The sequence below is a fragment of the Cariama cristata genome, unplaced genomic scaffold (assembly GCF_000690535.1).
Source record: "Cariama cristata isolate BGI_N322 unplaced genomic scaffold, ASM69053v1 scaffold6331, whole genome shotgun sequence".
In the NCBI taxonomy this organism is placed as follows: Eukaryota; Metazoa; Chordata; class Aves; order Cariamiformes; family Cariamidae; genus Cariama; species Cariama cristata.
Window position 1 is genome coordinate 815 of NW_009599703.1, and position 11870 is coordinate 12684.

Consider the following 11870-nt stretch of genomic DNA (forward strand, 5'->3'; position numbering starts at 1 on the left):
CTGTAAAGCACTGCGATGAAAGTAGTCGTTCCCCCCCCAAGAATGTGAATCTGAAGGATATTTGCAAGAGACACATGTGGTCTTGACAAACATGACAAACTCTGTGTCTCAGTCTGCTTGCATCCAGGTACCCGTGTTCTGCTATAGTTCTTAATGATTATTGATTGAGGAAAATTTAAGGGAAAATGTGAGGTGAAGGTTTTAACTCTATACCATTGAAATACTATGTTTTCTCGATTTATTTTTCTGTGCTAAGCTGCAGAGTAACTGTTTCTATTGCTTTTCAGCTATGAGAAACCTCCCCCAGGGCTAATTAAGGTTGGTAAATATATTGCAGTAAATTTTTAGCATTACAAGGGATTTTCACACAACCTGTCTTTTAGGTGTTTAAGTGTCTATGTTACCTATATAAGTTACAGAGAGAAGTAGGTGCTTCCAGGGGAAAACCGGGAGCTCCTCAGTTACAAGCTGACCTCTTTGACTTGGTGAATCGAGTGACATGCCCAGAATCAGATAGGATGGTACCAGTTCTTTCATCACCTCTTAGCACGCATGCTTAATGTAGTGTTTAATAGTGTGGATAGAGGGGAGTCATTTATGGTGAAGCAGATTTTCAGTTTGAATGACATCTTTTCAGGATTCTTCCCCATTGCTTTTGCTCAAATATTTGTTTAAAAATATTTGAGCAAAAATGTCATAATGATCGTTACTTTTGCCAAATTGATATAGCTAAGCCATAATGTCATGCTTTTAACCTGAAAAATACTACTCTGTGTTGTAAAGGCTGTTTTTAATTGTTATGTCTTGTTAGCAGGAAGAGGAAAAAGAAGTCTCTGCTTATCTGTTAAGTTTTCATTTATATTATTTAAATAAATTACTAAAATAAATGCGAAGGAATGGAATTAATATGGCAGTAAAGTTCAGACTAGAAGATTCAAGGGTGAGGGTAAAAGAAAATTACTTAAGGCTGTTAGAAGGTTCGGGTATTTTAGATCCTTTATGTGTTACAAGAAAAAGAAGTGTCCTAGGAGAAACAGGTTCCATATTAAGTGAAGGCCTGCACACTTGGAGTATTAATTTTTCCAAAGTTAAAAAAAAGAAGTGATTTTATTGTCCTTATCTTTTTCTGTAGGAGAATGAAACAAAACCAGAAGACTGCATACCTGATGTACCAGGCAATGAAAGCGCACGAGAATTCCTGGCACATGCCCCGACAAAAGGGCTTTGGATGCCTTTGGGAAAAGAAGTCAAAGTCATGCAGTGTAAGGCTGAAAATATTCCAGATGTCACTGGACCTCCACATAGCCATCCATTTACTCTGGGGGAGGGCAGGATGTCTGGTGGACAGATGACGAGGTCCAGGTAGATTGGCATCATATTGATATAAAAGCAACCACTATCTTGAAGGCTCTAATAGCCTTGCATTTTATGGACGTTACATTTATCAACGTAATACTTGTATCTGTCTAATTTTGCATAAATATGTTTGTTTGGGGGTTTGGTTTTGGTTTTGTTTTTTTTTTCTTTTTCCTTCTGATCTGGCTCAGAGGTGCGATTCACTGCTGCTTCTTTTTTTTAAAGGTTGGAGGTGTAAGCGTTATGGACACAGAACAGGAGATAAAGAATGCCCTTTCTTTATTAAAGGCAATCAGAAATTGGAGCAATTTAGAGTAGTGAGTACAAATACTGTAGTATTATTGCTTCTATTTTTTTAATACTGACGATGCATAATCTTGCAAGTGAAGAGAAGCCTGTTAGATGATGCTTTATTAAGGACTTTTCCTCTGTCTCTAGTATAATATAGATGCCGAAAATCTCCTAATAAAGAAAAAGCTACAGATGTGGTTGGATGTTTGACTACTTTGCAGAAAATCTACTCTTCAAGAGGAATATTAGTAATTTTTACATTTAAATTGGAAATCTTCAAGAACCTGTTTCATCCATTGTGTTCAGTTTTTGTGATTAAAATGTCAACGTAACAAAAAATGTTTAGTCAAGCTTGAGCTGCCCACATTACAGCTGCTTCAAGCCTTCCGCTCTCACTGTGAACAACCACATCATGAAGCCTGTTGTCTAGGTCTGTAATCCAGCCATTGTCTACAAGTCTGATCTCTTGCTACATGAGGCTCCGTCTCAATTCCGCAGATTCTTTCTGCGTGATCTCTTTAACTTTTCCTGTTGCTCTGCATTGCTAACCTATATTTCAAGCTCTCATCACTTTGTGTCTTATGTCCTCATTTCTATCCTTGAAAAATGTAATCTGGACTCATTCTGTCCAGATTCGTACTGCAAAGCTACTGCAAAGAGTATTTTTAGCTCTCTCCCATGACCAGATTGCCTCTTTTCTTCATTTTTCCTTAGGCTGCTTCTCTGTTGCATCAAACTCTTGCTGTGTGTCCAAGGCCCTTCATGGTGCATTCCCAAAATCTTTCATTTGCTACTGATATTTTAATTCCCACTTCTAGTCAGCAGTTGGTATCTCCTCTCTGTTGAACTTTTTTGCTTAATCTTCCAACAGAAATAATCACCTCATCTTTTTGCTGCATTCTTGCGTGGCGTGAACTCACCTTAAATGTCTGCAAAGTTTATTTGCCGTCTTCTTTCACAACTATCTTTTGCTGCAATACCCGTTTAATTTAAAAATAACCAATTTAAGAACCGATAATGGTAGTGCATAGCATGCTAGGACAACTCCAACTTGATTATCTGTTTGTCTTGTATTCCTTGCTCCTGTATTCCTGGGTGTTTGTACCCAAGTTTTTAAAATATGCTATAGGGGCACAGCTCATTATTTTGAACTTCAATATTCCATCTATGTCTGGCTGTTCTATAGTATATGTATGGGGTTCTCTTAGTTACCTGTGATTGGAGAGGGAGAGAGGTAGTACACCTAAGGAGAGTCCCGTTCCTTGGTGATGTAACTAGGTAAGCTTTTCCTAAAGTAAAAAAAACCAAAAAACCAAACAGTTCAGATTAATGACGTTAAGTCTGAGACTATACATATGAATTAAGAGCTTGCTAAGTGTATTTCATCTTTTGATAAAAGCCTCTTGCATTGGGTTGCTTTGGTTTATTTTTTTTAGGAAATAAAACAGTCCGTGATAAATACTTTCATTTACCAACATTGGATTTTCTGTTTTCCCCTTTAAAGGCACATGAAGATCCAATGTATGATATAATAAGGGAAAATAAACGTCATGAAAAAGAAATGAGGTAAGCATGTCTCTCCAGTAAACTGCATTTGCAATTAGGTTTTCGTTTTGATAACATGATACTAATGTATAGGTGAAATTTTGATATAAGCTTACCCTTAGAACATTTTTTTTAATGGCAGTTTCTTTATGTTGGCAGAGACTAATGCATTTCTACTTTTTCAATAATTACTCAGTAGTACTTCCTAGCTCTTTACTAGCTTCTGTTTTTTTCCCAAAACAAAGTTTAAAGAGGCGTTACATTCATTTATGCCATAATATTCAGGTACTTGGGTTTGGTTTTGGCCTAAAAAAATGGATGTTTTTTTTTTTTTTTTTCCCTTTCACTGACTTCACTGAGATGTTTTCTAAGATTTGGTACATCAGAGTGCCTTCAGTAGACACAAAGGGGTGGATTTAGAAAGCTACTTCCAGGCACCTGATGATGTTCATCATGTGAGGTCATTATTCAATATATAAACCAGCAGTTTTTAAAGCTTCCTTACTTGAACTGCATCAGTGAGATAACTGAACAAACTATAGGTAGCCCACGGAGTAATGCTGCTGCTGTGGGTGTGTTGCTTTTTTTTTTTCTGAAAAAAAAAAAAAAGGCAAATCCTTGGACAGGATACCGAAATCAACAATAGAATAAGCAAACAGTTTGTCCCCATTTGCCAGTAATCCATGAAAGTTCAAAGGAAGAGTGCCTGTCAAAAATACCTCTGCAGCTAGAGTGTACTCTGTCAGCCTCACTGACATCACCTCTGTATCAGAGGGCAATGAATGTCATAATTTCATAATCCCAGTATGCATCTGCATATGGATAAGCATAGAACTTCTTATGGTGGTCTGGTGATAGCTGTTGCCTCATTATTTTGCACACATAAATACTGGCCAAAAAGCTAGTCTGTCTTTGATACCCCGTGGGACAGAAGGTCCCTAAGAACAGAGCATCTGCTTGTCTCCAAAGAGGTTGCTTTTATCAGTCTGTGAAAACTGTAATGGGAGTGTAATTCCACAAAAAGAGGAAGTGTTCCCCTGCCCTTTGCGTGCAGCTTCCACTTCCTAAGCTAGGAAGGAAACAGATGAAAGCTAGAATAAATGATCACAGGTAGAGGAGAGATAGAAAGGATTCTCATTCACATTTTTTTAAACTCAGGATACAGCAACTGAAGCAGCTCCTGGAGGACTCTACCTCAGAAGATGATGATGACAGTGATGATAGTGATGAGGATGATGAAGATGGCAGCAGCTCTACTTCCTCAGAATGTAGAGATAAACACAAGAAAAAAAAGAGAAAGAAGGAAAAGAAAAAAAAGGAAAAGAAGAAGAAGAAAAAGAGAAAGCGTAAATCCTCTAAATCTAATGAGAAGTCAGAATCTGACTGACAGCAGTCACCTGCTGCACACTCATTGACCTCTTCAACTTGTGAACCGCAAGGAAAAATCTAAAGAATGAGGAAGAAACCACCAGAAAGGGCTTTGTTAAACTCAGAAGATGCAGACGGATACATACAGCATCCTACCCTAGCTGTCCTCTTCTGCCCTTCCGCAGCACTGCAGCCAGAAAGAAGAGAGCTGCATTAAACAATACACAATCAACCATATCTTTGTACTGTAAAACCTGTGCTAAGGATTATCCGTCTTGGTCAAATTGGGTCTCTGCATTGCCACACGTGACTATCAGCAGAAAGCAGTGACTACCAAGGTATCAGCAGCAAGTCTGCAGAATTAGCAGACTGTCTACTGAAGTGTCTTTTCTCCATGAAGTTATTTTATTATGTACAAAGCCTCATTGTAATGGCACTGCAGTTTGCCCCATGCAGAGCACTGAGAGTTCGCTTACAGTGCTTATAATAAGCAGGTTGTACTGTATTTTTGTTCTCTGCATACCGCCTATGTGCTGAAGTCCAGTGTACTTATCCTAGTCCTGGCAGCTAGGGAAATAAAGAGCACTGCTGAAGGGGGAAAAAAGTTAATCAAGGGGATTTACTTTAAAACAAAATTGCAGTGTAAGCAAGACTTCTTTTTTTTTTTAATGTAGCAAAATCTTAACGTCATCACCATTAATAGGCACAGTCCTAAAGGATTCGCCAAACCGCAGGAGTGGGAGCCACATGTAATTATGTTACATATTCAACTTAACTGTAAGGAGGTAGGGGTTTTAGTTATTTAAAAATGGGGTTTTCATGTTAGAAATGAAAAAGATTAATTTCTACATACACTTCAATATCAGTTGTTTTGATATATTTGAGGTTTTTTTCCTTTTAAAAAGGCTTGGGGAAATTAATTCCAACTTTTTATATTTACTAGAATTATTTTATGTCGTAATAGTTTATGAATCCTCCCACAAGAATATAAATGTGTAAGGTTTTCAGAGTGGTTTTCAACTATATGCATGTAAGCCACAGAACACTAGTAAAGAACTTGTAAGCCAGAAGAAGGGCAAGTTTTGCGTACTTAATTGGCCTTGTGGACTGACCAGGCTTTTCTTTTAAATAATCTTGCAGACTTGACTAGAAAGATTGAGATAACTATAAACTGCATTAGAGTAAGCATCTCTTTTTGAAACCTCAAGGTACAGTGGTACAAAGCTGTGATTTGAGGACCTAGAATATATATAGTTACTCTGCAAAAAGAGAAAGAAAAACAGGGTTGATTTGAAAGAACTAAGAAGGACTTACATAGAACTTAGTCTCCATGCTTATATTGATTAAAAAAAACCAAACCCACATGATAAAGCTCTAACATTAGTAGAGTGAACAGTAACAGTGAAATCAAGGAACATAAACTAAAATGCATTCATGTTTTTTTTTTTTTCCCTCCTGAGACCTTTGGAAAAGAGGACAGGGGAAAATATACATTAAGATGTGATATGTGGGGTTTTTTTTTCCCCTCCTACATGTCTACAAGTTATTTAGTAAATAAACCCCCATTCTCTGCCAGTCATTTGCAATATGTTCTGGGGAAAAACAAGGTAGTCAAGGCCTACTTACAAAAAGATTCTTTATCTTATTCCCAGAGCTGGAATGTGGAGTTGTGTTTTATCCTCCAGTATTATTTAGCAGATCTCCCTGTGATGGGATTTACTGGTGGCTCCTGATAGATCCCTGTATCAGCAGCATCATCAATAGATTCTAAGCTCCTGGCTCTTTCACCAGAAAAAGATTTAACAGCTGAAATAGCATGAGGACAGGTTCTCTGTATTGCCACATTTGGTGCTGAAAAAGAATCCGTGCATTCATAGCATTGGTGGTTGCTGGATGCCACAGCTAGCATTTACCTGATGCATTCCAAGAGAATTCTTACTCAAGTTTGTCTTGAGCAGAGCTAACCTAAATATCTCTTCAGTTACCTCAGCTTTTGTCATTTAAGATTCTTCTAAAGTTTAATAAAAACAAATTCAGTTTTTCCTTAGTCTATCATCCCATTCCTTATTAATGGGTCCTGCCCATTTTACCTACCAGGGTTTGCTATTTGAACAATCAAGAGAAATACCATAGAAGACCCTTTCTAACTTGGATCAAATGCAATTTAAAAGTTTGTTTTGAGATACCAAAACCACTGTTCTTTGCCAGATGAAAGGTCTGTTTATACCAGTATCTCTGTCCACTCATGGTGAATAGCAGATGACTGCACAGCAGAGCTTTGCAAACTCCAGTGGCATTATTTCTGTTACTTCACTGAAGTGCTGTCTCAGCCTCTACTGCTTGTAGTGCAGGTACTTTGAATCACAGGTTATATTTTAGTATTTAGTAGCCTTGGATATATTTTTTTTTTTACATCCAGTCCTTTCTGCTGAACTTTGCAATTTCCTTCAGCAGAACTCCACAAATTGATTAATAATTAGTGAAAAAACATAATTTGCTTTTACACTGCTCCCTACTAGTTTCATTTCATACACCCTAGTTCTTGTACTGGAAGGCTTGTGAACAACTGATTCCTATTTGGTTTTCCCATATCATTCCCAATTTTATAAATCCCTGTCTTATCCCATACATAAAGATTTTAGTAGGTCTTTACTGAAACTCATAAAGGCAGAGCCAGTTTCAAAATTAAAACTAACAGTTTCAATAGAGTAAGATTTCTAGTAGTGCTGACCAGCACTGGTTGCCAGAGTGCAGAGAAGCATGATTCATTCCATCACTTCGCATTTTAAACAGTGCCAAAGTTGGCATTTAAGTGAGACTAAGTCTCTTAAGAAATATGTAGACTAGAGATAAATACCAACACCTATTTATATTAATGGAAAATTATTCTGTGTAGAAGTAAATCCAGAAAATAGAACAGAAAGCTGTAAAGCTGTAGTCTCGAAGAATTACCAGCCTTATTTTTTAAATCTTAACCACTGGACTATTTAACATTTTTCTTCAAACCACCACATTTATTTTTTTTTCTAGTGATCCTTGCCTTCTTTGTAGACATGTGTATTTCCATTTGAAAGTTCTGTTGAAGCCTGAATGGTAGTAATAGCATAATTGTGTAGTCCTGTGAATCTAGGTAAGTGTAAAATGCAGCTACAACATACCTCACAGGCAATTCAGCTTCACAGGTCTTCAGCTCCCAGATCCTATTATCTTACTACTCTGAACCATTCTTGTCAGAAAGATTATTTCAGCAAAGTGACTGATATCCATCTTATTTCTTTGGCCATGAAATTACTTGTTTAGAGTCTTGTTGACCGAGATGGCCAGTGGCAGTCAGGGGAATCTGAGGACTATTTTTTTAAAGAGTGCATTTGTTTTTCCTTGGTATGCCTCCATATAGCCTGCAATGAATGTTGGGTTTTTTTGTTTGGTTGGTTTTTTTTGCCATTGGCTCATGCCTTCTATTGTTTGATTTTAATAGAAAGACCTGGAATTAATCTCTTCTAACTTAAGGCAGAAAACAGGACATTGTAAAAGGGAAAGCTTTATGCCATCCAGGTGCTACCAAACTGAAAATTAAAATACAGAATTAAAACCTGGCAAGCCAACATAACCCCTGGCTCCACTTTGGTGATTATACCACACCCACTCTGCAACAGAGGTTTTAGTTAGCTACAAATGATTTAGAAATTCTGAGTCACAGACATTAAGTCTGTCCAAACAAAGTTCCCGGTGTGGCAGTCTGCGAGGTCCTTAAGGTTTGTTGCTGCTGTGCCAAGCAGCAAATAGATTCTTCAGCTGCCCTTCAGGAGATGCTGCAGGAAGCATGTGAAAGCTTCAAAGGCAATGCGGTGCTGCTGCAGTTACAAGCTCACAATACTGCCAGCACTGCAGTTCATCCCTGGGCAAGCTACCTGCAGTGGTAACAAAAGTGGACACGTATGTGCATCTGTAAAATTAAATCTCAAATATCACTGTGGCTAGTTACCTGGCTGAGTAAGAACAGCCTGGACTTTTAAACTGCAGTTTGTACTTCACCACCTTTCTGAAGCAGGGCCATTTTACCCACTGGAACATTAAATATAGTTGTAAGCCAGTTGACTTACGATGCAGTCCACAAATCATCCATGCTGCTGAGTGAAGAAAAAGCCAAGTAGAAGATTTAGTTTTAAGGTCACAGGACTAGTACTGTCAGGGTAGAGTACACCACATATAACAGTATCCAAGAAGTATTTCTGGAGCACTAAGACATTTATGCATACTACTTTAAGCACTGGTGTGGATACATAGCATGGGTACCCTACAAGATTTTAAGCAATTAGTTTAAAATCGCATTTGTTTTCAGACAAAGAGCTCTCCAAACACTACTACTGCTACTCCCTCCCATCTTCTTGGGAGCTAGCATCACCAGGCCCTAAATTGCTTTTCACATCTGGGTAGAAAGCACACTGACTAGTGCAAGACCTGTGAAGGGATAACTAGCATGATCTTGGGAGTACCTGTGAAATCTTAGCCATTCCCAAAACCAAGAGTGCCATCTAACTGCAAGGTCATGAATATTCCTTTATCTGACAAGCAGCAAAAGACAAACTAGCTAAGTGTCAGCAGAATTGGCTTAGTATTGACTCCCAAAGCCACATGCAAGTTCAGGGAAGAAGTCAATCCTTACCTAACAGGTCTCAGCTGTAGCTGAGGATTACTCTTAGGTCTACAGTCTTCAAGAGATTCTACCACTCATTCTCCCCATCAGAATAAAGTCTATCCTCCTCTAGGAGCAGCACATTCCTGCATTGGATATCCAAGAGCAGCAGACCTATATTTTCCAGAGTATTATAAAGCTCCATGCTTGAAGTAATTCCCTCCCTCATTTTATTCTTTGAGGTTCTGATGCAACAGAGGTTTTGTGCAGCACAAAAGCCAAATAAGAATTTGTATTCCTTATTTTCTTGCAGTGCTTAGGGTAGAGAGGAAATAGAAACTTGGCATCACAGTGTTGAAGTAGATCCTTTCCCCTAACAGCTTGGGATAAAGGCTAGAATTACAGTAGCTCTTTAACAAGTAAGCAAGTGCTATTAAAAATAATAGAGAAATCAAGGATCAGTTGGGTAGGGAAACCTCAATACTCCTCAGAAGGAAAACAGCATAACCTCAGTTATAGGTCAAACTAGTAACAGGTAGGTACAAAACTTGAATGCAGGTTTGGTTTTTTTAATGAATTTTTTTTTTTTACAGTTGTCCTACCTTTTTCACTCACACTATCACTTTATTTGGGAATCATCCAACAATGGCAGTATCATGTTTATTCTTCCCACATGGTGATACTAGCTTTCATAGACATGAAAAAGATTGCACATTTTTGAGCTATCCACCTCATCTAGGTTAGTCTATTTCCATTAAATAAGATAGCTCAGCAGAAACCTAGTTTTATCATCTTAGTTCTATAAAGAGACTTCTCTGTAGTGAGTTGCCAAGGACAGTATCAACTGTAATAGAAGTCATGAGTAAGAAGTCAGGAAACAGGGCACACCAGTTGTAAAAACTTATGTTTCACCTTCAAAGTCCATCTCTCCAGCTCAGGGTCTCCACAGAGGACTCAAAAAGTCTCCACAAAAAAAAAAAGGGGAGGAGGGGGAAGCATCACATCAACTCAGTGCTTTAGTTTTAGTCCTCAATCATGCACTTAAAGAGAGTAAGATCTGAGGAACTGCCTTGAAATTTCAAGCCAGTACTTGACTCAATACAGGTTTAACTATATTCCTTTACACTTTGACAAAAACCAGCCAAAAATCCAGCTGATTGAAGAAAATCTTGTACTTACGTCCACATCATATAGACAAACTGACTATGAGGTAAGATGACATTGACAGGCTTCACAGTCCTGCAGAGCTTAAGAACAGGGCAGCAGTTAATGGTCTGCTATAATAGAAGTGATGCACATACATCTTTATCATGAGCTTTTTTGCTTCCATGTATAGATGGAATACAAGAAGTCTTCAAGTGCAATTCTATTAAATTTATTATTTAAATAGTGGATGTGCTAGTTGTAAAAAGGTGACTTTAGTGTTAAATACTTAATTCCATTTTAATAGTGTCCTCAGTCTTTACAGCACTACTTTTTACCCTTTAAGAATGCACAGCAACTTACAAAATATACAAGAGAATAATAGAGTTTTAGATTTATGCAAAACTGGTACTTTTTTTTTTCCCCCTCCTGCCCCAATATTTGCAGTTATCTTCTCTTACAGAGGGACCTTCTTGTTCCACACCCTAAAGAAAAGAAAAAAGAGATTAAGGTATACATTCTCCCTCCAAATAATACATGTCAACTTGCTTCTAAAGAAAAACTAGACATCAGTGATTGCCTTTTCCTACTGCAGGAGAAGACACTGATGGTTGATATTAGAACTATGTACTGAACTTCCCAGCAAGAATAAATTCTGCAGGAATGGTGTTGGACTTCAGAATATCCCAGGATAACAGATAGATAAGAGTTCCATATGAAACACATAGCATCTTTTCAGTGTGCTCTTGTAACTGCATTGTTGAATGCATCCAAGAAACACGAACTATTTCTGGGGCAAATATAAGTATTTTGGGATTATGCAAGTTCCCTGGATGCTTTTACTAAAAAGGATCAGCAATAAAAGGTTTAACACGCATGTTTAAATAATCTGACTAATCAAATAATGCCAATTTTGACTAGTAAGATGCATCAGTCTATGTTTGTTTCCAACCTTGCAAATACATGGACATGTAATCCTCTGGTTAATATATGAGAAAGAGATGGTCTTTAACTCATGTATTTCCTGACTGAATATTCAAGTTGGCTTTACTGTGCCAACTTCTTCTTTTCCAGAAGGAACTCTGATCTTTTAGATAGCTTCTTGTATGTGCTGACGCTTTTCAATTTATAACCTTTTCAGACTCTCCCACAAAAGCATATTTTTTATTCAATCTACTTAATGAGATTTTTCCCTCCATTGTTTTTCCCATCTTCCTCCAAAGTAGAAAGCTCCTACTCCATAAAGTTAAAGTTCTTAAGAATTATCTATATGTATTTGTGCTGTATCAAATTACAGTATTTTCGCCAAGACAGACCTGTAGCTTAAAGAGAAGGACATACTGCAAAATGACATAGGTTCTGACATTTAAGAAGGTTAGTAGAACAGTTTGAAGAGTAACTAGACTAAACCAGTGGGGTTTGGGTTTTTTTCCTCCCTCCCCACTCCTGCCCTTTGTTAAATAAAGAGAAGGAACCTAATGTGGTCAAAGCTACAGTGGTATTCATAGCAAGGTGAGTAAGCGTTCAACGT

The 11870-nt window shown here is 37.7% G+C and overlaps 1 protein-coding gene across 1 annotated transcript; it reads left to right on the forward strand.

Annotated features, from left to right (window-relative positions):
• Positions 1 to 287: 287 nt before the first annotated feature.
• RP9 (retinitis pigmentosa 9 (autosomal dominant)) lies at positions 288 to 4861 on the forward strand (the record flags this gene model as incomplete). The annotated part of the gene is made up of 5 exons (XM_009709771.1): positions 288 to 318; positions 1133 to 1262; positions 1582 to 1673; positions 3152 to 3213; positions 4351 to 4861. Coding segments are annotated over 5 exons (544 nt in total), but the record flags the coding sequence as incomplete, so codon positions are not given.
• Between the last annotated feature and the right edge of the window lie 7009 nt (positions 4862 to 11870).